The sequence below is a fragment of the Thamnophis elegans genome, chromosome 3 (assembly GCF_009769535.1).
Source record: "Thamnophis elegans isolate rThaEle1 chromosome 3, rThaEle1.pri, whole genome shotgun sequence".
Classification (NCBI taxonomy): Eukaryota; Metazoa; Chordata; class Lepidosauria; order Squamata; family Colubridae; genus Thamnophis; species Thamnophis elegans.
The window spans coordinates 31,535,608-31,562,966 of NC_045543.1; the positions used below are offsets into that span (position 1 = coordinate 31,535,608).

At 38.4% G+C, this 27,359-nt stretch overlaps 1 protein-coding gene across 1 annotated transcript; it reads left to right on the top strand.

Annotated features, from left to right (window-relative positions):
• The first annotated feature begins 6,510 nt into the window (after positions 1-6,510).
• TDRD6 (tudor domain containing 6) lies at positions 6,511-26,023 on the top strand. Its single transcript, XM_032214199.1, is given in 6 exon segments — positions 6,511-10,535; positions 10,537-13,687; positions 14,740-14,858; positions 14,989-15,078; positions 16,640-16,694; positions 25,252-26,023. Coding segments are annotated over 6 exon segments (6,597 nt in total). The 5' UTR covers positions 6,511-7,439; the 3' UTR covers positions 25,338-26,023.
• The last annotated feature ends 1,336 nt before the right edge of the window (positions 26,024-27,359 follow it).

The following is a 27,359-nucleotide window of genomic DNA, read 5'->3' on the forward strand; positions in this document are numbered from 1 at the left end:
TTATGACCTTTTGTAGGAAGAATTGGTTTGGGTCTCCAGCTAGAAGAAACAAGGGTGCCACCAAATGAAGAGAGAAGCCAGCTGGTTGAAAAGAAGGTTTTCTTTATTAGTGGTTAGAAGCGACTTCAGCAATAATAGGTTCTAGGGCAGCTGACAAAACAGCCTGGTGAGTGGATGGGTTTTTATGTGTTTTTTAGGGCTTTGTGATTTAGATTCCCAGGACCTTTGTATGTACTTTAACCTGTGCTTGAGGGTGTCCTTTTAGTATTCTAATTATTGTTGGGAGACTGTAAACTGAAGTGTCATTGTTTTCATATCTTTAATCTGCTCAGTTTTGGCTCCTTGCAAAAGCTGTAGCCGGCAATACTTTGCTTATGAATGGAGGTGTCTGGATTCTGAATATCCATTCACAAAGGAGCATTCTACCTTTGTGAATGGATACAAATGTATCTCATTCATAGGCACTCAGCTTATTGCGACACACTGCTTCGGGCAATCTCCCTCTTTGTGAGACGATGTGAGTGGACTTTTATTTCAGGGGAGCCTTCTTCCTATTTGGGGGAAACTGCTCCCCAAACTGATTTTCCTTTTGGTGATGGGGGCTCCCTATACTTTCTTGCCATAGTTGTTAAGTGAATCACTGGAACTGTTAAGTCAGTAACATGGTTGTTAAATGATTCTTGCTTCCCCATATGCTTCACCTGTCAGAAGGGGTTTTTTTTCTAATTGTTTCTCTTCAATTCGTGCATCATTGGTATTGCAATATCATTGAACCAGACTTTTTTCTTTTCCACAATAGTGATTATTATTGTTGTTGTTAAAGTAGCCAGGAGACCACAATGCAATTGCAGAGTCCTGTTAGAGACGCTCGTGTGTTTTCCAAGATATTCCACAGGAGGGCAAGCTGGCTTCGCACCAGAGAAAGAGAGGCAGCTCTTTCTACAGCATCACCCAAGGCTTGCTCGCTTTCCCCCCTCCTGTGGAACCCACCTCACAAGTGGGTGCCACACAGTGGTGGGTTTCAAAAATTTTTGGAACCTCTTCTGTAGGTGTGGCCTGCTTTCCGGGTTCACTGGTGGAAACTCTTCTAACCGGTTCAGTAGATTTGATGAACTGGTTCTACCGAACCGGTGCGAACTGGTAGGAACCCACCTCTGGTGCCGCAACCAGGAAGGTTCAGAGCTGTCAGGGACCTAATTGACTGCACAGAGCACCAGCTCATCTTCCCACTAAACTGTTACCTATCTATCTACTTGCATAGAACATGCTTTCAAATTTGTAGGTGGGCAAAAGTTGAGGTGAATGACAGGAGCTCATCCTGCTATGCAGTGCTAGGACTGGAACAACTGGAACAGAAACCATTAAGCCACTGAGCCACTGTGCCTCATACTCCAGGACACTGCAACCAACATAAATATATGTCAGCTGCCAAATATCCAAATTTTAATCATTTGAACATAAGGATGCTTTAATGGTTGTAAGTGTGAAAAATGATAAGTCAGTTTTTTCCCTGCTGTTGTAGCTTCAAATGGTCACCAAATGATTGTAGGCCAAAAACTACCTGAATATAGGTTTGCTACCTCTACATTCACCTGATCCATGTATATTTTAATAGAGGTGTTATGGTACATTTCCAAGGATGTCACATTAAATGAATTGCTTAGGTATTGGCTGGCTGTATATGTTTCTATATACCTCCTAGATGGAGAAATGCATCCAATATAAACATGTATTGGAAATGGTAGCTGGAGGATCATTAATATGTCACTAATCCTGGCACAACAAGTTAATAAAATTGCTTAATTGTTTCAAACCTTTACATAAAATATACTGGGGAAAAACAGCAACATATTTAACAACCCCAATAAAACAATCTGTAGTCTTTATAAATATACTGTTATCCTAAAGGTTACTGATTTGTAGAGGGTCTTTTCATAGTTCTTCACCAGTTAATACTTGCTGCAGATACCTGGAACTTCATTATTATTTTTTCAGAAACACCAGAAAAATGTGTATATTTAGAAATGGGCAAATATTTGATTGCAAATATTAGGGGATGCAAAACCCCTAGGCACTGAATTTTGAAAAGTTGTAATTGAACAGTTTATAAAGTTCTTTCTTATGGCTCAAAATCTTTTGGTCAAATAAAGCCAATAGTCTTCCGTGCCTATATTTAGAACGGCTTTTTAAAAAAGTTCTTTCATATTTAATGTTTACAGTATACTGCTATGTTTAGGACCAGATTCAGCAATATCAATGGTTTTGCTTCTATTCTTAGTAGTGTACTTTTCCAGTTCTTGAAATTTTAGGTTTTGATTTCTGCTTAAATAGACATCTTGGAATCAATCCATGTGATTTCAGGGTTTCAATCATAATCAACAATGAGGCAATCTGTTTTCTGTCCTTGTTGCCATGTCCCTTCTCAGGTGCTCATCTCCATTTAGCAATTGTCTCTCTTGTTTCCATTCATATTCTTCTTATTTTAAAGGAACTTACATTGTTCTCTTCTTTTAAATGAAAGAAGTAATTTAGTTCAAGTATTTAGATTTCCAACATATCAAATCAAATTTTGATGCTCATAAACCAGCATAATTACAGCATAAACATAATTATATCTTTTCTAGCCCACTCAAGTACCACTCTCTTTTGAGAAAGGAGATAGTCAAAACAAGAATGGGTAATTGTAAGAGGGAATGGAACTAAAATGCAGAATTATATTTGCCAGGCCTGGAGCAAACCTTAAAGCAAATTAATTGTGCCTAGTGGCAAGTCCTATGTGTAAATTCAAATTTTATGAAGGAATTCTCAGGTTATTGCTCCATTTTACATCAGTGTTCCTACCTGATCATAACCACATACTTCCACTGATATTGTTCCAGTGTCATCAACTGAGACATAATAGATATTATCTCTCTCGATGGCATGATAAACTCCACCAAATTTCCCATATAGTTGTAATTTTATTTCATTTCAAATACTTACAGAACTCTTCCAGTTATTCTTTCCACTCCCGAATTCCTCCCAACAGTTTGAAACCAAGTCATCATAGTCTTTGCTATCTCTGACCGCAAATCAATCCTCTTTCCAGCTGACTAACGGAAGCCATAATTCAACCAGCATCCTGTCCTTCCTCACTCTGTTTTGTAGTAGTTGATGCTGGGAAGTAATCTGAAATCAGTCAATCAATCAGAATACATGTAGTTACTACAAAAAGGAGTTGCAAAATGCTTGACTACCTTTAAAACATCTATAAAATAATGCCTTGGCATCATGCTATAATGTCTGAACTGCTACTAGAAGAGGCTGGCTAAAGCCCAGGAACTGGGGAGAGGTGTAAAGAAGGGATTCTGCCAACAAGCACATGGCCAATTCAGATGAAAAGATTCTCTTTAGTGTGTTTTCCCTCAGCTGAGCCAGAAGTAAGTGACAAAGAAACAAGATGACAACGTAGTATTAACCTAGTTGAGGTCTGATTTTTTGAAGCAGCACAGTAACCATGTAGAAATGCCCAGACTTTCCACCCTCTCGGGAGCAAGACCTGAATAATAGTTGCAGCTATTTCATTTTTTAAAATAATTAAATTTAACAGTCTTATTTGAATACATTCATATACAATAACAGATGGGATTTACCAAGCTTTTTCCTGATCAAAAATAGATCAGGAAAAACTTTGATAGTGGCTTACTCTGTTTAGTCAGGAAATTCAACATCTTCACTATTTAAGGGAACTGGACACACAGTGTCCACACACACACAGTATAGTATTAACATCAGTGTAATTTTTCATATATTGCTTTCAGTGGTGGGTTACAGCTGGTACGCCCTGGTATGGGCATACCGGTGCCTGCTGGGAGCACCAGGTACCGTTCTGGTACAGTGCTCCGGAGGCCCCACCCGCCTGTCCTCACTCCTGATATTTGACGTTTTCGGGGCTTCCGTGCACGGATCGTACGGCGCCTGCGCAAGCACAGAACAATCTTCATTGCAAAAATTTAAATTTTTTCCTTTTTCTAACATTGTGCACATGCGCAGACCTTTTTAGGTACAAATGTGCATGCATGCAGAAAGCGTGTTTGGCGTGTGCATGAGCGAAGCACGTGAGCAAAATTTTTGTGTGCCAAACTGGCAGTAATGCCAGCAGGAACCCACCCCTAGTTCAGTTCCAAGTGGAGAGAAAGACACTGGAAACATGGAGGCTGATTGGAAAGATAGTTTACTGGTGAAGCAGAACCACCAAGCACATGTGATTCTGGGTAGCTGACCCCATGGAGTGGAGAGTGAGAGGTATTTATACCCTCTCTTGGACTTTGAACTTGACCTTCTTGTTCCTGTGCCAAGCGCATGAATTCTCTTGGTTGCTGTCAGATCCCAATGGGGCCATGTGGGGTCATGTTTGTCTTGAAGTCAGGTTTGGTTGAACCTTGGGCTGATGTAATGTTGAGGGCTTGGTTGTGCCATGTGGTGAGCTTTGCTGATAGAGAATCTGATTATGTCCTGGAGGGTCACATCTTAATGCCATCACCCTGGAGCTGGAGGCCTTTTGTCTTGTAGATAGGCTGACCCAGTCTTTCTCAATGGGCACCAAATATCTGCTGAGGGCAGGGAGCTGTTTTGTCTTTAAAACATGTTTCTCCTTTTCTCATTCAGGGAAATATAATATTCTGACTTTTTAATATTTCCTAGACTGTTTCATTCTTCTAAGAGAGCGGTGGGTGCTAACTTTCTACATTTATATTGTAGTTGTTCCAAGAAAAATGGGAAAACTTGCTGCCAAACGTTATGTGATTTTCCACTGAGTTTTGGGGTGTAATTGCATTAAGTTTCTAAAAGAGGTATGATATATATTATGGTTTTGATTTTAAAAATATATTCCTTCAATTCTGATCTCATACTCTGCCATTATCTACTAGCCAGTGGCTGCCCCCAAAAGAAAAAAAAAGAAAAAAAATCAGAACAGAAATTTGAAAATCCAAGTATATAATGAATGTCAACGGAATTGCTTCCCTTCATGCCCTATGTTCTTTTCTGAATCAGTATAACAATAAATTTATTTTCCATGTAAACGCAAATAAAAGTTTACCCTTTAATGTGATAGTCTTTTGCAGATGATGATATCCTGAACTGTAGCCTCCTCAGAGTTCCTTCCTTTTTGAGAAGGCCAAATTCTGCTGAGTAAGGAAGAAAGCTGAGCATGTTTCCCTCACTCTGCAAGCTATAAAAACTGTCATCAACCTGGCCTTTGCAAAGCTGCAGTATGAAGATAAGGTTGCAAGCTCCAGAGAGCAACATTATTCCAAAATCCTTCAAGGGCACTCTGTCTGTATAGAATGTGATTTATATAGAATCACATTTGACAATGCACCATTCTGAGGTATCACTCATTTGTTAATTTGACACGAACATACCTACGCATCTGAGAAATAAATATATTAGTTAGCCTCCAGTTACCCTTTGAAATCAGTTACTGTAGAAATCCATTTATGACACAAGGCAAACTGATCAGTATACATAAGGATTCTGCATTCAATCCACTTTATAAAATGAAAAGACAATATTCACACTTATGGATTATCCTTCAGGCTAAGTCTTTTATCACATTTCTTTAACACACATGCACAAACATAATTTTCATGATCTAAAGAGGAAATTTTGTTGTTTTTTCACTTGCAGAAAAATGGAATAAAATGAATTGACATTCAAACCTTGATTGATCTGTCTTAGAAAACACAATTGGGAACCATATACATATAAATTAACATACTTAAGTGCTTGAACAATAGACATTTTAAGATTATGATGTTTCAGTATTTGTTCAATGTCATTTTACACAATTCTCAACAATTTAAAACTTTAACCAAGTGTTGTAGTTTTTGAGGAAACTGATACATTTCTATACCTGCAACATACTGTACAAGTATAAACAACTTTTACAAATTATTGCTATCTGGTCAAAGCACGCAATTGTGTGTACATTGTTAGAAGAAATGTCCTTCTGGGTTCTGTTCCAAGTGGGGAAAAAGACACTGGAAACATGGAGACTGCTTGGAAATGGTGGACAGGACCACATGGTTTGAGGTCCTGGGGGAAAAGGTGATCACATGCTTCAAGAGGTTGGGTGAAGAAGAGGAGAGAGAGAGAAAGGGGGCTTGCTGAGAGTTCCTGAGTTTTTTAATACATTCTGTTTGGCCCACCACTGTCTCCTATTCCTGTGTAAGAAATGTATTCTGATTGGTTTTCAGACGCTCAGGGGCGGTGGCGGGGAAGGGGGTGTCTTAGCTAACTTTGAAGGTTGTGTGCCTTTTGAGTCCCAAGCTTGGTTGAGTTCCCAGATGTCGTGTGGTGAGATTCTGTAGAAGGCTAATCCTACCTTTGTTGTGTAGAGTAGCACTGGCTTTAAGGACTCATTGTCAAAGTGGGGGGCAGGAAGCTGCAGGGAGCTACTTTGTCTTTAAAAACATGTTTCTCCCTTTTCACATCTAGGGAAATATAATATTCTGCCCCTTCAACATTTCCCAGGATATTTCATTCCTCCAGGAAAGGGGTGAATGTCAACTTCCTACAGTTTGTATATATTATTGGAAAGTGTCATGTATCAGATATTAACATGCTGGTTGGAGAAGCTTTAATAGTAATTTCATCCTTCTTGCAGACTGAAAAATGGAAGACACTTTTTTTTACAAAACGTCCACAGTACAAGTAGCCCTTGACACATTGCTAAGTGAGACATTTGTTAAGTGAATTTTGCCCCATTTTACGACTTTTCTTGCCATGACCATGAGGATGCTGCAACAGCCATTAAATAGGAAAAAATGATCATAAGTGATGTTTACTGAACAAACTGTTTTAAGTGGAGGACTGCCTGCATAAATTTCTTTCCAAGGAACCCTAGTGGTTGAATCTGTTGAGATCCTACAATACAGACGTTGGAGGCAGCAAATTGTACAGCCCGTTCAGAAGAATATGGAGATAGAAAGCAAACGTTATCAACCCAGAATTCAACTATTTTTCAAGATTTGTTTTGGCTTATTGATTTGATGGGCTGTTTTATTATTCACGCTCTTGGTTTCAGTATCCTTGGTACGACTGGTCTTCTTTTGGTTACCACGATCCAATTCCACCAACCCTGGGCGAACTGGACAAAAACGTTTGAGTCTTTTTTATAACTTCCTTGCAGAGATCGCCTCCGCTTTTTCTGCCAGCTTTCCCCCACAAATGCTTTGCGCCTGCGCGGCAGCCAGCACATGATTCCCCGGCGCCTCTGAAAAGTTGGTCTCCCAATTCTGCTGACTCACGCTCTCCTTAACGCCCTTCTTTATCGCAGCCAGGCGACGCTCGCGGGCAGGAGGGGGCGGGGTCAGGCGCGTCTATGTAACGCGGTCTTCGACCGCCGCCTGGCGTTTCGTGGACGGTTTGAAAGCGGGGGAGGGGGCGGGCCAGCCATGTGTTCCCCGCTGCTCATCCCTGGCAGGTCCTTTACCTTTCGGGTCTCGTTCGTCGAAGTCCACCCTAAGGTGCCGCTGGTGAGGCTATGGGGGCTGCCCGGCGAACGCAGAGAGGAATACTTGCGGCTGATGAAGGACCTCCAGACCAAAGTAGGGCCCCGCTTGGCGAACTCTCCTGGGGACCGCGGGGGTCGAGGAGACGGCGACAACGACGGCGAAGCCTTGGCTCTGGGTGACCTGTGCCTGGTGGAGCTGGGAGGGCGGTGGCACCGCTGCCGTATCGTCGGCTGCCGGTCCAAGCCGGCGCAAAACTACCGCGTCTTTCTGCTGGACGAGGGCCGCACGCTGAGCGCCAGCTCCTACTATTTGGCGCGGGGCCGCAGTGAGCTCTTCCACTTACCTTCCGAAGTAATGGGATGCATCATTGCTGACTTGCTCCCACCTGGCGATTTCGGGGCATCCTTAAAGACCACTCTTAGGAGCTCAAAGACCCCGCTAGGATCCCAGACACTTAACTTACAATGGGGGGCTGAGGCAATCGATTTTTTGGGTTTTTTACACGGCAAAGAGGTATCGGGCGTCATCCGAAAAGTGCTGATCTCACAGTGCCTTGTGGTACTGGAAGTGCCCTGGTTGCTGACACAGATGCGCCATCTTGGGCTTGCCAGTCTTGCCTCTACTGCTTTTGGCACCCTACTGAGTGCCATTTTAGAAGTTCCAGAGATTGCTTCTGTCCCATTGGAGCCAACTTCCACTTTGTCCAAATCCCCAGTCCTTCCTTCTGCTGCCCAGTCCAAGCAGGGTCATGTCACAGCAGATTTCTTCTATCCTCAACTGGAGTTGAATGTGACTGTGCCTGTGGTGGTGACTCAGATCTCTGATCCGTATAGAATATATTGCCAGCTCCGTAGTCTTTCTAAAGAAATCCAACTACTTTCAGATGCTATGTACCAAGCTTTTGAGGTATCAAAGGGAGAATTTGTAGAAGAGGCTTTACCCACCCCAGGCTCTCCCTGTGCAGCCCACGGTATAGATGGATGCTGGTATCGAACTTTGTTATTAGAAACATACCCAGCAGATGATCAAGAGGATCAACCGGAGGCAGTGGCTCAAGTGATTTGTGTGGATTATGGCAGGAAAGAGTTTGTAACAAAGAGACATCTGCGCAACTTACCTGTTGAATATTTCCGCATGCCAGTAGTAACCTACCCTTGCTCGTTGCAAGGTATTACCGATGGAGGTTGTGGCTGGACCCATTCACAAATTAATCAACTTAAAACATTGCTTTTGGGCAAGGTAGTGCAAGCTCACATCGAAGCTTACTGTCCTTTTGAGCATATCTATTATATTACTCTATATGGGGAAGATGGTCTCAACCTTAATTGCCTGTATGGGGTGCAGGCACATTGCCTGGCTCAAAATCTCCTGCACAGTAATCAAGAATGCATCTCTGGTTTAATTGTTGAATCAGAAAGCTTGGGTGTCTCAGTCCAAAAGGAATCTGCTTCTTTGTCAGAGATATTGCCTACTATTGCTGCTACCCCATTTTTTGATGTGCGTCTGAAGGCAGGCGAGTACCATAATGTTCAGGTGTCATTTCTTAAGGACCCTTCAGAATTCTGGGTGCAGTTGCAGGAACTTAAACATCCACTTTGTCACCTACAGCGGAACTTAAGAGACTTTTATTCTCGGAGTAAGAAACTAGAATGTATTCTACTTGAGCCCAAGGTAGGATCCCTCTGCTGTGTCATGTTGAAGGAAAACTCTTATCATCGTGCCCTTGTTACTAAAGTTCAAGGGAAAGGAATTGTGGTGTATTTGGTGGATTGGGGAAACACTGAAGTAGTTGACTTGTATAAGGTGAAGAAATTGCTTCCCCAATTCAGAGAACTTCCTGCTGTGGCAGTCCGGTGTGCACTGGATAAAACTTTCCCAGGTCAGCCATGGAACGCAGAAGCTGCTGATTATTTTAGGAAATCTGTGCTAAACAAGGAATTGATGATCAAAGTTCTAGGTATGCAAGGAGATGTTTATATAGTTGAACTTTTTGATAATTCTCTAGTGGGAGAAAAAAATTTGGCTAAAATCATGTCCCAGAAAAAGTACACAAAGCACCATGAAGTACTAGACACTCTCCAGGCAATATCAGATAGGCTATTGGCAGGGGACCCTGACAGTAAACCAATGAGGTTAAGACCTGTAAAAAAAATATCAGTGACAGATGAAGTAAAACATCCACAACAACATGATTCTTCAGCCTTTTCTGCAGCTGAAATGTTGAGAAATGAACACCACTCCAGTGAGGGAACTTTTTATTCTTCATCAGCTCTCAGTGGCAGTGATAATTCATCATGTGAGATACAGAACTATTCTGAAATAAAGGCAGGTGAAGAACAGCTTGAATTTGGAAGTACAGTTGATGTGATTGTAACACACATAGAAAATCCTAGTCATTTTTGGTGTCGATTATTTAAGAATTCCCATGAACTGAATATGCTTATGTCTAAAATTCAGGATTATTGTATACAATCAGCAGAGCTTCATGAATGGCCAAATTCGGTATGTTTGGCTAAGTCTTCTGAGGATAAAAAATGGTACAGAGCTGTTATCATTAATAAGATTCATTACCCAGAAGAGGTTGAAGTCGCTTATGTTGATTATGGAAATAAAAAGCATGTTTCACTGAAAAATATCCGTGCAACTACAGCAGACTTTCTGAAGCTAAAAGCTCAAGCTTTTAGATGTAGCCTTTACAATTTAATTCAGCCAAAACATACAAATCCTTTTGTTTGGGATAAAAAAGCCATCGAAACATTCCATGAATTTGTGAATTCAGGATCTAAAGTGTCACTGAAATGTATTATATTTGCTTTAGCAGCATTAAATGGTACAGAACTTTTTAATATTGTTGACCTTATTACTCCTTTCGAAAGTGCTTGCCATTTTTTAATAAGAAAGAGTCTAGCCACATTTGTACACAGAGAGAAACCCTTGGCATCATCTGTTCAACTTCTATCATACTATTACTCAACCCACAATATCAAAAGAGGAAATGAAGAGATTATTTATGTCACACATATTAATAGCCCATGTTTTTTTTTTCTGCCAGCTTGCTAGGAATGCAAGTGCTCTTCAAAATTTAACTAGTAACATTAGTAAAGTAAGCAAAACGAACAATTTGCAAACTTCACCCAACTCTAGAAATTTGTATCTTGCAAAGTATACTGATGACTGCTGGTATAGGGCTATAGTAACTTCAAAAAATGATAGCAAAGAAGTTTTCTTTGTAGATTTTGGGAATACACAATTATTAAAAAATGAAGATCTGGTTGTAGTACCAAATGATGCTTACGAGTTAATGCTTTTGCCTATGCAAGCTATAAAATGTTCTCTCTCTGATATTGTTGATCCACCAAAAGATGCTATTGAGTGGTTTGAAAAGGCAGTGTTGGATAAGCCCTTAAAAGCTTTGATTGTAGCAAAAGATCCTGATGGAACATTGATAATTGAATTGTATGATGGTAAAATGCAGATCAATGCAAAATTGAAACAAAGCTTAGGTTTGCAGACTAGCAAAGAGATTGCTGAAAACACAGAAAACAGTACTCTATCTTCCCAATACTCAGTTAGTATAGAAGAAAACAGTGAAAGAGGACTAGCTTCGGTAGACTTTGTCAAACCTGTTCTTGACGGCAATACTAAATCTAGTGCTGTTTTTGGAGAAACATGCCAATTGCAGCAGAAAACTGAAAAAGAGGTAGCAAGAAAATTCCCAGAATTCACAGACAGCTCTAGCACAAGTAATGATGTGGAAGATTGGAAGGACATGAAATGTGCAACCCTTCATAAGAAAGAGGAGAGATGTGATATTAGAAATATATCCAAATCTGTAACATATTCTTCTCCTAAAAATATATATGAACTACCTCAAAAAAGCATAAAACCTGGTTTTAAATCTTTAGTGTATGTTTCTCACATAAATAAGCTTTCTGATTTTTATGTACAATTAGTAGAAGATGAGCCTATCCTTGATAGCATATCGGAGAAAATAAACAGCTCTAAAACCATTTCAAGCTTAGTGGGGCAACAGCTTAATGTAGGAGATTTAATATGTGCAATTTATTCAGAAGATGGCTTATGGTATCGAGCTGTAATTATTAAAGAGTCTACTAGTGAATTGGTAGAGGTACGGTATATTGATTATGGCAATACTGCAGTAGTTAGCATTCATAAAACATGCAAACTTATTGAAGACTGTTTGTCTTTCCCTGTAATGAGCATCCATTGTATGCTGGATAGTATTAAGACGTCAGAGATTCCAGAATGGACACAAAAAGCAGTGGTGTATTTCTCCCAAAAGACAAGCGATGTTCAGATGAACTGTCAATTTGTTGAGAAAGTAAAAGGCAAATGGGAAATAACACTCAGTGATGAAAAAGATGATATAATGGTTGATATGATTAATAGTTGCCTTGAATATAAAAAATATGACCTAATAGAGACATCTGAGAAAGGATCTTATAAGATTGACAAAGTAAGTTTATGTGAAGATATTCTTTCTGATGAGCACAGCATACTTTCAGCTAGCAAATCGTTTTTCTGGAAGACACCTAAGATAGGTGAAACTATAAAAGCCTTTTCATTAGTTCCAAAGAATCCAGGATATTTTTGGTGTCAGTTCACTGAAAATGATATTAGTTCAATTGAAATAAAACTTCAGGAAGCTGAAGAAAATGCAAAAATCCACATTGATGATCTTGAAAATGGCAGTCCTTGTCTAGCAAAGTCTAGTGATAATTTATTTCACCGAGCAGTTGTTAGCCATATAGAGGAAAATTCCTTGACAGTAATTAACATTGATTATGGAACTGAGAAACATGTCAGCATAGAAGTGATCAGGCAAATTCCTGATGAATTGTTAATCATTCCACCACAAGCATTTTTGTGTTGTCTCTTTGGCTTTGATTCTGAAAAAGGTTCATGGGATGAAGGAATACATGAAATTTTCTGTGGTATGATAGCTGATCTTCCATTAGAGATTACAATTATGGACAAACTGAACTATGATTCTTTTGAAATTCCTTTGTTTGTAGTTAAATTGGAGTATCAAAATATAAGCATCAATGAGCAAATGAAACACTTTTGGAAACATCATGCTGAAAGTGGTGATTCCACTATTGCAAATAATTGCAACCTTGAAGAACGGATTAGAAATCCAGAAGAAGAGAATTCAAAATCAGTGCTATTTGAAACTGAAACTTCTGTTTGTACAACGACCCCCAAAAATAGTAGTTTGGAAGATGTATTATGTTGTCCAAATATATTACAATCAGACAAGTGTTTTGGTGTCGGAGACAGGATTTTATCAGAAACATCTGTACAGCCATTAAAAAATCAAATCAAGCACCACTTTATCTCCCATGAAATATTTCATACAGGGAACCAGCGGCCCACATTTGATGCATTTAATAATGAAACAAACTATTCTGTATCTGGAAACAGAAAAAATATAACGGACTCTACAGGTCTTTCTGAAATACAGCTTTCTACTTGTAAAATTGAATATGATACACTTGAATCTCAGGAAGAAGCAGAGGACAAAGAAATATTAATGCTAGACTCTTCTGAAATTCAGTTGCCTTTGGATGATACAAAGAGCTTGTCAGACTTTGCGCCCTTACAAGTGCTTCCCCAATTAAATAATGCAAACAACATGCCAGAAAAAGAGAAGTTAAAAATGCCCTTGCTACAGCCAAAGACAATAGAAATAAAAACTTATGATGAAACACAAAAGAAGTCAGAATTGCATGTACTTGAACATGTGGAAGGACAGTCAGCACACGAAGTAAAAGAGAATACTTCACTAATGAACGAAAATGAAAATGTAATAGAAGTGATGGCATCTGAAGCGTTTCCTTTACTGACTGAGAAAGGCAGCAATAATATGTTATATTTGCAACATCCTGCTTTGTCTGTTTCTGCAGATAATAAAATGCAGTCATCATTTTCAGAAATTAAAGTTAAGCCACAGGAATTCTGTTCCATTGAAGGTCTTGCTGAAGAGTGTAAACTGGGAAAAAGCGACAAGCCCAATTTTACAGAAGGGCAAACTGTGTTAGGAAAGAATTATGAAGAAATGCATCTGAGCATTCATGGAAGTTTTAAAGATAGTATTTGTGTTGAAAAGGATTATCTAACAAATATACAGCTAAGTGAAGTGGATGAACCCTTGATACATGATACAGGTAAGGCGTTAATGTAGAACTTGAGTGACAAAGTTGATTTAAGATTTTGCAGTCTTGTTCAGTTGGCAAATTCAGATTGGCAAAGTAAGTGGGAAAAATCATTGAGATAAATAACTCTAGGCAAAAAATAATGGCAACTTAATTTTTTGGAGAGGGGTTTACAATTATTTTTCAAAAGATTGAGTACAGACTATATAACTGTCCCAATATTGCTCTCATTTAAGAATGTGTAGTTTCCAGATCCAACTGGAGAACAATGATTCATTAGATCCATTTCATTTGGGAGATACTCCATATGGCTGAATTTATTTCGCCTTTGTGAATGAAATGGTTGGGAGTGTGGCCTTAATAATTCCCCTAGATGTTTCAGTGACTAGTACTGTCAGTCATGGTATCTTTGTGGGCTATTTTCCTGTTTCTCCTATCTGAATGAGGTCCAAAAAGGAGAAAGGCATTGGGTTCCACCATATGTCATAATTTCTAGAAGAGATCCTGTATATTTTCATGATTACGTCTAGAGTGAAAATTAGGCCCACTCCTAAACTAGTAAGACCTGGAAATGTTAAACCAGATAATTGCAGCATAAGTCCATGTTTGAAAAGTGTTGGGACCCAGATTTCTAAGCAAGGCAATTGTTAAATTAGTTGCATCTGATTTTATAAATCCCCCACCCCGAGTTGTGAAGCAAATCAGTGCAGTTAAGTAAAAGTCACAATTCTTAAAGCATCTGGCTTCCCACATTGGCATTGCTTGTTGGAAGCTAGCTGGGAACTTGTAAATGGGGATCACATTATGCTGCAGTCTTCATAAATACATGCCAGTTGCCAAGTGCCCAAATTTTTATCAAGTGACTGTGGGAATGCTACAACAGTTGTAACTTACTTTTTCAGTGCCATTGTAACTTGGAACAGTTGCTAAATGAATGGTTGTAAATCAAGGATTACATGTATTAGTTGAGATTGACAATGTAAACTACAGCTGCCAATCTCATTGCTCCATCTATAGTACATAGAATGAATAATAATGTAAATAAACAATGTTATTTCTTGCAGAAAAAAAAGAAAACTTTTGCAACTTAATGGGATTTGATATTGGTTCCCAATGCATGGTATGGTCAGGTACTCAGTGGTACAAGGCTGAGATTTTAGGCATATCTCCTGAAGGTACAAAGGTAAGGAGTTCTGAATATATTAAGTGTGCTGGTTTCATGTTACTTTGATTGTGCTTCTATTATATAAATTAATGTCTTCTAATTTTCTGTAGATATTAATATTTAAATCTTATGTTATTTATAAATGAAGGTTTTGAATTTTTCCAATGGAAATGAAGAGATAGTCAATCCTATACATGTTTGGAATGGGATTCCTGAATTGGATTCAGACCTTACTCAGGTATATTTTCCAAAATAGTAAAAAAGCAATTTTGATCCTGTGTTTAGTGTGCAACTTATACTCCAATTTTATTGGCTGAGAGATAATGCAAGTAACACTTAGTCCACTTGTTGGCCTTTATTTAAGAATTGTGATATGTGTGTGACTAAGTCAGGGAAATTCTTAGACATATTTCAGTTCAACCCTGAACCATAAATATTCTTTTTTGTTGTTACATATGTGTATGTTTAATACAGATAACGATAAATAATGATAGAGGGGGGATCCCTCCTATTAGCCATAAGAACTATTTTAAAAACTTTTCACGCAACCAAGTGTTTTAAGAATAAGCCTAGTTAGCAAAACAAAAAAGTGAAACAGCTCCTATAAAGAACTATAAAGAAATACCAAACAAAGATGACTTTTTAATAATACCGATGTTATCTTAATTTATGTAAGAACACTTGCTTATGCTTGCTGCTGTTTCATTAATTCATCACCCTTATATTTTTTACGTAGTAAGATCTAACAGAGATTCTCATATTGGTAGCCAAGTTGCATATTTTTTAAAACAAATCTTCCTTAATAAAGCATATTGTGATTCTAACAGGACTTCTGGTAGGTTCTGATAGGTTCTTTCTTCCCCAAAAGTGGCTTCATCAAGGCTTTTATGGTTATGCTTTAAGCAGCCCATACACGTATAAGTACATAGCTTAACATTGTGACTACTATCCATGGAAATAAGATCTACTGTAAATCTTTCTCAGCTGAATTCCTGATGAATTCTCCAGTGGTGCTGCTAAAGTGGGAGAAAAGGTTAGGGATGGCACTGACAAGAACTTGATTCTTCAACAACTATCTGTCATATTCTGCAGACAATTGGAAGCAAATAATTTTGAGTTGGAATTGGTACTGAGAAGCAAATAATTAAACTTCCATTTTTTGTGATGCATTCCATCACAATAAAGGATTCCTGTCTAATCATATCTGACTCTAATGGGAAGTGCTCATCTCTGTTTCTTAGCTGAGGGAACCAGTGTTTTCCAAAAACGCATCTGTAGTCAGTGAGCCAGCTATATGCTGCCAATATGCCAAGGCACATGAAACACTGTACCTTCCCACTGAAGTGATACCTCTTTATCTACTTGCATTTGCATGTTCTTGACATGCAGGTTGGCAGGAGCTGGAGCAGGAATAGGAGCTCACCCGTCACGTGGTACTTGGGTCTTGAACTGCGGGCCTTCCAGTTGATAGGTCCAGCACCTTAACTGCTAGGCCACCATACCCTCCCAGTCCTGATACTCTTGAAATAAAAGTAATGATTAAATAAATATTTATTTTATAATTATTCTCCCTCATGCCATTTTCTGATAAGAAATGCTAAGTAATATTTCAGTTCTGGAACAGAAGCCTAACAAGAAGATACAATATGGAGTGTTTTGAACATATTACATACTGAGGAAGTAGCATGATTTAAAAGCAATGAATCTTAGTGTGCTACCCAACAATAAAGATAGGGTATTCATTAAGTATTGTTCTGTTTTGTAACTGTACTAGAAATTATCTTTATTTTTCCTCTTAGATAATGTCCAAGAATGAAACAGATAACTTGCAGCCTGTGCCATTGGCAATGGAAGGTAGGTTTAGAAATAAGATGAATGTGAACTTGTACTACACATTTTATTTATGTACTATTCTGTGCCTTTTTCCATGTGTACTACTTCATTCAATCTATAGCACACTATTTTTTTTGAGTGTATTTTTCCTACTCAACCAAATATACAAGTAAATCATTTCTAATTTTCCAAAATTTGAGTAGAAATGTGTTTATACTCTATATCATGTTTTAAGTTGTAACAGTTCTCAGCTGAGTAGAAATATTACCAATTTCATAAAGAAAAATGTTCAACCCCACTTCTCTCTTTATAGTATTGCAATTAGATCTGGTTTTCCTCCAAAAACTGTGCCCCAGCTATTATGTATATTTGAAATTACCTTTCAAATATGCATACAATTTGTTAAAATTCTTCATTTTCAAAATATCTCCTTTTTCCTAGTAGTGACAGCCAGTGGCTTGCAGCATACATGCTGCTCTATAGCGTTCCTTTTGCTATCCTAGATAGATGGGCCGCAAATTTCTTGGGAATTGGTGGTGGTTTAAGGGCTATTGCAGGTACTTACTGTTTTAAGTCATTTCATCCTAAATTAGACCACTTCCCATTTGAGGGAGATTAATTATTTTCTCTTGAAGACAAAGAAGTCCAATCTGGATACAAGAAAATGCCTTTCCTGATCCATAGGGCATTGTCTGCAAAATGCCCTTTCTTAGCTATATAATAGCTACTGCGCACAAAAGCTTTTTGACAAACTCAAGAGGTTTTGTGCTGATCGCCAAATGACAAGCAGTAAATCAACTATGAGAAATTGGAAGGACAAATTGTGAAGTTTGTGGCAGTGAGGAGAGGGATAAACATCAAATCAGTAACTGAGACAACTCAAAATTTGCATTTGAGCCTTGTACTCAAATATCAATGCTTTATTATTATTATTATTATTATTATTACTGTTGTTGTTGTACAATTGTATCACAGCGGCCAGTTGTTTCGCCGGATTTGGCATTGGTTACTAGTCGGGCCCCACCCAGGGGCCTAGGACGTCGTAACGTATTTTCGTAATATGCGTGCAGATCCAAGCAGTGCGGCTTTTTGCATTTGACTGATGGTGATTTTGTCAATTTTTAACTGTTTTAAATGTAATTCCAGTGCTTTTGGAATAGCACCCAGTGTGCCAATTACCACTGGAATTACCACTGCTGGTTTGTGCCATAGTCGTTGAATTTCGATTTTTAAGTCCTGGTATCTTGCGATTTTTTCATGTTCCTTCTCGGCGACCCTGCTATCACCTGGTATTGCGATGTCTATGATTGTGACCTTATTTTTCTCAACCAGTGTGATGTCTGGTGTATTATGCGCCAGTATTTTGTCGGTTTGTATACGGAAATCCCACAAGATCTTGACCATCTGATTTTCGGTGACTTTTTCAGGCTGATGTTCCCACCAGTTTGTTGCTGTTTTAATATAATAATTTTTGCACAAATTCCAATGGATCATTTGTGCTACTGAATTGTGCCGCAATTTATAATCAGTCTGCGCGATTTTTTTACAGCAGCTGAGTATGTGATCAACAGTTTCATCAGCTTCTTTGCAAAGTCTGCATTTGGCATCATCAGAGGATTTTTCGATTTTGGCCTTAATGGCATTTGTGCGGATAGCTTGTTCTTGCGCAGCCAGGATTAGTTTTAGATTAATAATTAGATTATTATTATTATTATTATTATTATTATTATTATTATTATTATTATTATTATTATTATTTGTTCCCAAGCTCACTCCTATGGTAGCCATTTTTTGGTACTGCCAAGGGCATTTTTTTAATATCAAAGTTGAAAATACCTGAAATTATTTAATACGTAATTGAATCTATGCATGTGCAATTTAACAGTTGTGCATTGCTTGCTTTAGTTTTCCATTTTTTCTCCTTCTCCCATGTTTGAATTTTCAACTCTCAGGATAGGGTTCAGTATTATATCAAACCCTATATGCATATTGAAGGAATTTAATTATGAATAATTTGTAAAAATGCCAATTTATGCTGTTACAATGTGGATTAAAATGGTTATGATGCAGCAGTGATCAAGAAATTGGATGGCTATTCAGATTTCAAGAAACTATTAACTAAGGATTTTTGACAGATACTTAGATTTCAGTTCTCCATCCCAGCCAAAGGACTATAGAGATTATAGTTTTAAAACCTCTGGGGGATAAAGATTGTTTACTTTGGCAAAAAAAGATTATTATTCATGGTTGTTATATGAAATCTCCAGGCTCACTGATAGTATCCTTGGTATCAGTTTCTGTAGCAAAAGCAATCTGCTCTTTTACCAGCATCTAATTTTAAAGAAGCAAGGGTGAGAAAAGGCTGAGAATTAAAAGAGAGCTCTCTGTTTATTACCAGTTTCATTTTTCCTGGTATACTATATTAACTGAATATCCTCCAAATTACTTTTTATTACTTTTCTAGTTCCCTGAAAGCGTATTCGATTTCCTTCTAGGTGAATTAAGTTTTCCAATCAGTAATGGTAAATGTGTTTGCCAAAAAAAACCTGTGTGATTGATCTTGCATTGTGAAGTGTAGTTCTTAAGAAGTATACGGGTAGTCCTGACCTTGCGACCGGTTGCTTAGCAACCATTTGAAGTTACAACAGACCCCCCAAGTTACTTATGACTCATTTCTGAAGTTCTTAGCCCCTCTTTGCTCCCCAATCATGTAACTACATTTTTGGCATTTGGCAATCAGCCTGCTTTTATGTCTGTTTGTGGTTCCCCTGTGGTGTTTGCTTAACAACTAGTACAAAAAAATGTCATTTTTGGGTTGGTCACATGATGACCTGCTTTACAACATCACTTATGACCATAACTGCTTACCATTATAGTCGTAAATTGTGGAATATTAAAGTTTGCAGTCTGTTTACTGGTGCTCTAGATGTACAACTCAACTCCCTGAGTGGATTCCAGATACAACTTCTTGCTATTTGAAGAACTAAATCATTCGTTACAGGTAGTCCTCGACTTAGGACTGGTTGTTTAATGATTTGGGTGATTGGTAATTGGTTCACATTCATGACTGCTTGCAATGTGCAATTGGTTTCTGGCCAAAAAAAAAAGTTCATTCAGGAAAATAGATTCAGACTTATGACTATGTGATTTGCTTAATGACTGCTGTAAAAACCATAGTAACATCTAGTCTAGTCACATGGATGCCTTGACTTAACAACCATGAAATTCTGGTCCCAATTGTAGTTGTTAGTCAAGGATGTATATGTATAAAAGTACATTTACTTTTATGTATTTTGTATGAAATATTATAATATCACTGAATGAATGGAACTTATGACCAATCCTCAAAGCTCTGGCTGTTGCAGCACTCCTGCAGTCATGTGATCAATATTTGGTTGTTTGCACCCTGCCCATATTTATAAATAATGCAGCATATTCTCCTGCTCTACATGAACTGCCTGTGCTTCAATTCCCCCCATCTGCCTCATCCATCTCTACCCTCTGACTACCCTCCACAGTATACACCTTTGCCTAGTCCCTCTGCTTTCACCCCCCTCCAAGCTAACCTTTGCTATATTCTTCCTCCCACTGCTGGTAAGGGTGCAGTCCCTGAATACACATGGCAGGGTGCCAGAGCCTCCTCTGTGGAAGAAATTCAACAGGCCCGGGTAGGGAAGAAGCAGGGTGGCATGGTTGGTGGAGCCTTGTCTTTCACTACCAGCCCAGAAACTGGAGAATGCAGCAGGACCAGCTGACAAGATGTGGCACCCTCATCTTGCCAGCCTAGAGTGGTGAGTGTCCTGTAGGAGTAGGACATGCTCTGCAGCTCAGGTTGGAATCTGCTCACCCTTCCAAGACTTTGCAGCAGAAAGGCTGCGTCAAGCAAGGAGAGGGCCTATAGGTAGGCTCTGTCAATGTTGGACTTGCCTCCACCCATTGCTGAAACCTACAGGTCGATTCTCCAGGAATGCTTTCAACAAGACCTGCAGTGTGTGCCTGCTTTGCTCAACAACCACTATCCCAGCTCTCCCAGTTGAGGTCATTAAGTAGATCATAAAGGAGAGGACTTAACACGTCACCCCACCAAGGAAAGATTGCGAAACCGCTGGTGTTGTCCCAAAGGCGCTTTTTCTTTTTTTTTATTGAAAATTTTAAAAAGCTTTTACAAATATTTCCCTCCCCCACCCTCCCCACCTGAATCCAACCTCCCCCCCCCGACTTCCCAGGGCTAATACAGGGTATAAATCTTTAACAAACATATTCTAAAATAAACTAAAAGAAAGTTAGTATCTTTCATTTGAGCTTTAACTCCTCTTTTGTTAGGCTAACTCTAAACAGATTATATCATTCCTCGCTTTTTCAGTCATAAACTATCTGGAATTTCTTAGTCCCGTATTTATTTTGAATATAGTCAATCCATCTTCTCCACTCCAATTTATATTTCTCATCTGAGTAATCCTTAAGATATGCTGATATTTTAGCCATCTCTGCTAAGTTTGTTACTTTTAATGTCCATTCTTGAATAGTAGGCAAATCTTCCTTCTTCCAGTATTGCGCCACCAAAAGTCTTGCTGCCATTATTAAGTACAAAATCAAGTTAGTCTCTATAACAGTACAATCGGTAGTTATACCTAACAGGAATAACTGAGGGATAAACTTTATCCTCTTTTAAAAAATATTTTGCATAATCCACCATATTTTTATCTAGAATGCTTTAACCTTTTTACAAGTCCACCATATATGGTAATATGTAGCATCAACATAAACACATCTCCAGCATTTAGGTTGTAAATTTGGATACATACAAGCCAGTTTTTTAGGATCTAAATGCCATCTATAAAACATCTTATAAAAATTCTCTCTCAGATTTTGGGCTTGGGTAAATTTTACATTTCTTACCCTTATCTTTTCCCATGTATCCAGCATTATTGGTTCTTCAAAATTTTGTGCCCACTTTTTCATACAGTCTTTAACTAATTCTGTTTCAGAATCCATTTCTATTAATACATTATATAACCTTTTTATATGCATTTGACTTTGATCCCTAATTTGTTTTAGTAGATTGTCCTCATTTTGCATAATACCAATTTTCTGATCTTTTTTCCTGTAACTGTCCATACTGAAACCATGTTTGGATTACCTTTTCCTCTTTTAGTACATTCAAGGGTTTTAGCTGTAATACACCTCTTTCTATAGTAAGAAGCTGTCTATATGTAGTTACATCCTGTTTTTGTACTATACTATTGGATGTCTGGGAATTGCCCACATAGGTATCTTATCGTTTAGTTTATGTTAATTTTTTTCCAGGCACACAATAGAGCATTCCTTAAAATGTGACTTAAAATTCTTATCCACCTTCTTGTCATATATCAGATAAGCATGCCAACCGTATACCAAATCATGCCCTTCGATGTTAAGTATTCTATCCTCTGTTGAATTGATCCAGTCACTGATTATTGATAAAATTACTGCTTCGTAGTATAGTTTTAAATTTGGCATTTTCAAGCCTCCTCTCTCACGTACATACTGTTTTTCTTCTCTGAGGCAGAGGCTACAAAGTGTTGTCCAAGTCTTGTGTTCATCAAATATTTCTGGTCAGTTGTTCTAATATGTGTCTTTTGCAGGCAAATTATATCATTCTTAAATTGTTTCAAATAATGGTTTATTTTCTTCCTTTTCTGTGGTGAATTTAAGCCATTGATGTTCCAAGTTAAGAATTTAGTTATCATCTTTAGCTCCGGAAGCTTTTTAAGAGCCATCTGGAAATCCTGTAGTTTGGCTTTCGGCCTGGCTCCTCCCACCGCTTCTAAGCTAGAATCTGTGGCTTCTTTAGCCGTTGCGTAAGTTGGTTGCAAAGCTTGTTGCTTCTTTAACTCTTGTTCCATACTCCTAGTGACCACATGGGTTTGTCTTTGCTCCTTCACTCCTTCTAGTTCCAGCAGAGGTATCCGAACTTGGTCCACCAGCAATGATCCTTGGGTATCTTGCTGTCTGTTCTGTCCTTCTTGCTGTCTTTCTCTGGGTCCTGGAGGGGGGGGGGGATGTCCAGCCTTCAGTATATTGCTGTAAAAATCTTTAGCCTTCCATACTGAGTCAAGATGATATCTTTGTCCCAGGTAGTTGACCACTAATCCGGCTGGAGCTTCTCATCTGAACTGTAACTGACGGTTTTTGAGTTCATCCACTAAGAAGGCATAGTCTTTTCTAGATCTCAACATTTTGGATGGTATTTCCTTCAGAACTATCACCTCCTGGCCCCCAATTTGCAACTTGGTTTTATAAGACTCTTGTAATATCAAATTCCCCGTGTCCCTTGTGGCAAAATACACCACAATGTCCCTTGGAAGATGTTTCTGTCTGGCAAGCCATGAATTAACACGATATATCTTGTCAATTTGCCAGTCAAACTCCCCTCCTGGCCATCCCATCAGTTGATCAAAGGCTTCTGAGAAAATCTCCTTCAGGTTTTCTTGGTTGTTCTCTTTAAGGCTCCTTATTCTTAAAGCAAATTCCATCTGTCTGTACTGCAACATTGTAATTTCATTTTCTGCATCATCAACCTTGCTTGAACCACATCCATTTTCGTTACCAGGTTAATATTGGAATCATTAAGATCTTCCACTTTATCCTCCAATGCTGATACGTAGCCAGATAAGCATTTAAAAGCATCTAAAATATCTTCTCTAATTTCTTGATTACGAATCTGGACCAATCCCAAGACTTCTTCCGAAATCTCCTTGAAAGCAACAGAAATCTTTTCCTGTATTTTAATTTCCATCGCGGCTGCATGATCTTTTAAAGTATCATTTAATACTTTTTGCAATATTTCTTGAGTCAAAGGTTCTCCAGCAGCAGGAGAGGGTTGAGGGGGCAACAATGACTGTAATTTAGTTGTCGGAGCAGGTGATCTCCCTGCGCACTTAGAAGTGATAGGTGGTTTAGCTTCCTTAGAAGCCAATTCCTCAGTTAATCTTATCTTGCACCCAATTAATAAATCCAGGCAAGCTGCTTGTTCCAGTTATTACTCTGTAGTTTGCTAATAAATCACTGCTGATTTAATGATCTTTAATGATCTTGAGCTCTGTAATAGTTTGAGCTCTGTGAAAGTTTGTAACATCACAGCACAACCCCGCCTAGAAAACTCTTCGGTGCCATCTTTGTCTTTCTGCCACGTAGTTTATTAGAAGGAATTTTTAGAAAATAGCAATAGCAGTTAGACTTATATACCGCTTAATAGGGCTTTCAGCCCTCTCTAAGCGGTTTACAGAGTCGACATATTGCCCCCACAATCTGGGTCCTTATTTTACCCACCTCGGAAGGATGGAAGGCTAAGTCAACCCTGAGCCGGTGAGATCTGAACCGCCGAGCTGCAGAACTAGCAGTCAGCTGAAGTGGCTGCAGTACTGCACCCTAACCACTGCGCCACTTCAGCTCTAAATGGAGTTAAAGTCTGTTAATACATACAATTGGAAGTTCTCCAGTATTTGTCTGTCTGTGTTGGATTCAGGTATAAATCAATCATTGAGCAAAGGGTGGACGTGTGTCTTCGTTTCTGCAAAAAGGCAGAATGAATCCCGGGCGCGGAGTTCGCTGGGTTGCAGGGAGGTTCACACCTTCCACACCCCAGATTTATCTCCTGGGGGAGGTTAGTGGAGCACTTCCCGAGCTCAACTTCTCACCCCTTCTTCTTTGCTTGAAGGAGAGGTAATCAATCTGTCAAACAGCTGATGGACAGCTTAACGCAATCTCAGAGCTGGAGCTGCTAAAAAAACCAGCTTCTTCAAACAAAGCGTCCAAACCGGAAGTCCCCAAAGGTGCTTTTTCAAGAGGCAACTGAACTTTCTGGTTTTTCTTTGGAAGACATTTCACTTCTACTCCAAGAAGCTTGGATGAGAAATGAAAGACCTTCCAAAGAAAAACCAGAAAGTCAAGTTGCCTCTTGAAAAAGTACCTTTGGGACAACCATGACCTGGATATGACTGAGAATCTCCACAGACACTGGTCTTTGCAGTACATTTGATATCTGTTTCTTTAACTTGCAGAATATTTTTCTGTCACTAAACAGCAGAGAGGGGAGATCTCTTGGTATGCTGGGGAAATGAACCTCAAATACAACATTTCCTCTACTCGCAACGTGGGAAGCTAGCTAAGAACAGTGCCAATGGCAGCTGGTTATAAATGCAAACAGGTTGCCAAGTGCTTGAAATGCAGTCAGGTGACTAGGGAGGCCTTGGCACAAAAAGTGCTTTATGGGCTGTAAAGTACCCATTCCTGGGTCATTGTGATTGCTAAATGATTTCTCATAAGTCATGGACTACCTGTATGCTTAACCTTCCATTAAAGAGAATTAATTTCCTTTTTTCTGAAGAAAATTGCTAGGTCATGGGACCTAGTCACATGAATTAAATCCTTTTAGAATTTGAACATGAAGTGAGGAAAGACTTCTGTATGTTTCATTAGTAGGCCCAGGAAAGTGAAGAAATTTAGTTAGAATTTTAATTTAATCCACATGCAAATAGTTGTGGTTTTTTAAAATAAATTTATTTTAGTTTGAAATAAACTATTTTATTTCTTATAGTGGAAGAAATGAGTCACGATTCAGATGACAGCACACCAACTCATTTAAGTTGTGACAGCACTGAGAGTACAGCTGAGCAATGCTAAATCATTTTACATTCAAATTTTCTCTAACTGAAGCCAAGAGTTTTATCAGGCATGTCCTATCCAAACCAGTAGAACTTATAGAGGTTTGTTTCCTCATATACTTGAAGAATGTTTGCCATTGTTTTGTATGATGCTCCTAGTTAAGGGTCAGGAACAAGGTTTTAGAATTGTAGTGCTGTTCATTGTCTACGAATATTTAAATGTTGGGGCTAGTTTACACTGGGGGTGGGGGAGAATTATATATTCTTTCATATTTTGAATTAACTTTCAAAATGGTATGGAAATATGGAAAGGTTTTGTGTGCTGTTAATTTCCTTTTTGTTAATGAAAGAAGTAAAACATACTTGAGCTATTCATTCTGTTTCATACTCTTACATTTGGAAAATTTGTGATCATAGTGATGAAGCTGATCTTATATTGAATTTTTTTTCATCATTCTGATCTATGCTTTTAAACATAATTTTATCTATGCTTTATACCATTTTAAATATAGTAGTAGAGAGCTCGTATCATTTCAGGGAACCTGTGCTAAAAATTAAAGAAATATAACTTAAAGTTCCCCTTTAGCTCCTCAGTAGAAGATAGCATAGAAGGTTTATTCCAAATGGTTAATCAACAGAGCAACAGTGTTCCTGGGGTAGGACTGAGAAATAGAAGATGTCTTTTAGTCCTGGTAAAACTGTGAGAATCTGAAACCCAGACGTGATGTACCACCAAAGCTCAGAAAGATAGCTGATTTGAAGTACAGGCTGTATTAAAATAACAACATAACTGGTTGCCAGCTTCAAACATATTTTTTCAATTTTGCTTGTCTTCTACCTTTCTGTTAAAATACTGTTCAAAATATTGTTATAATAAAAATACACTTAAGCAATCAATAAAAGTATTCAAAGTCTTTCATTTGAACTGCACTCCAAAGGATAACTCTTACCTTGACAACTCTAATTACTTTATTTTTATTCAGTTTATTTTTTATATTTCTGAACCACCCTCAAAGGGATCAACTGATTTTCAAATCTAGCTTTTACCTTAATTCTAGCCTTTCAAAAAGGGGGAAACCAAAAGTAGCAATTGCATTCACATGGCATGGTGGATATGCTTACTGTTAACCACATGGGGAACTAACTTATCAACCTCTGACATGATTTGTTTTGCAAAGCCAGATCTGCTTTTGTTTTGTTTTCTTTTTTTGTTTTTGGGAGGGTTTTTAAAAAAATTATTTTGTTACTTTATGGGATGGAGGTGGAAAGAAGCCAGAAATGACCTAATCAAAATCAAAGCTCATATATCTGGGATCAGAAAGGCTAATCCTATATTATTAATTCCTTTCATTTTCAAAATAACCCCTAAAGTGGTAGAAGGGGAAAAAACATGAAAAAACAAGTGTTAACAATTCTGCTGCAGAAGCACTTTGTTTTTGAAGACTGTCTATCTCGCTTTCCTGGTCAACTGAGCCACTTAGTCAAATTCAAAATTGCCAAATTATGTACCTGAGTAATAATTGAAATAGAGTCACTGTGCTATACTCCAGCTGGTATTCTATATCCCTGTACTGTACTAGATGGATGCCAGGTATTTTTTTTGATTCCTGGTGACAAGCATAGATCTTAAATGTAAGCAGAAATAAACCTCATGCCAATATTTGATTTTAGTTTGCTTCCAACAAAAATGATGGTGAATATTTCTGGATCCAACATTGTAGTATGAAAAACTGAATTATTGTATTTTTCGAGCTACAGGACACACTCACACTCTTTTGTCTCCCAAAAGGGGGTGAAAATGTATGCGTGTCTTTTAGACCGAATATTGTCGAAGCCCCGCCCACCCACCAGCCATTTTTGGCCTCCGCACGCCCCTTTTTCAAGCCTTTTTTTGGTCCATTTTTAAGGCTTTTTTCAGCTGTTTCTTGGGCTCATTTTTTCTTGGCCTGTTTTTTAAGGCTTTTTGGCCTGTTTTTGAAACTTTCTTTGTCCCATTTTTCAAACAAAAATATGGGGCAAAAAAACCTCAAAAAGGGGCAAA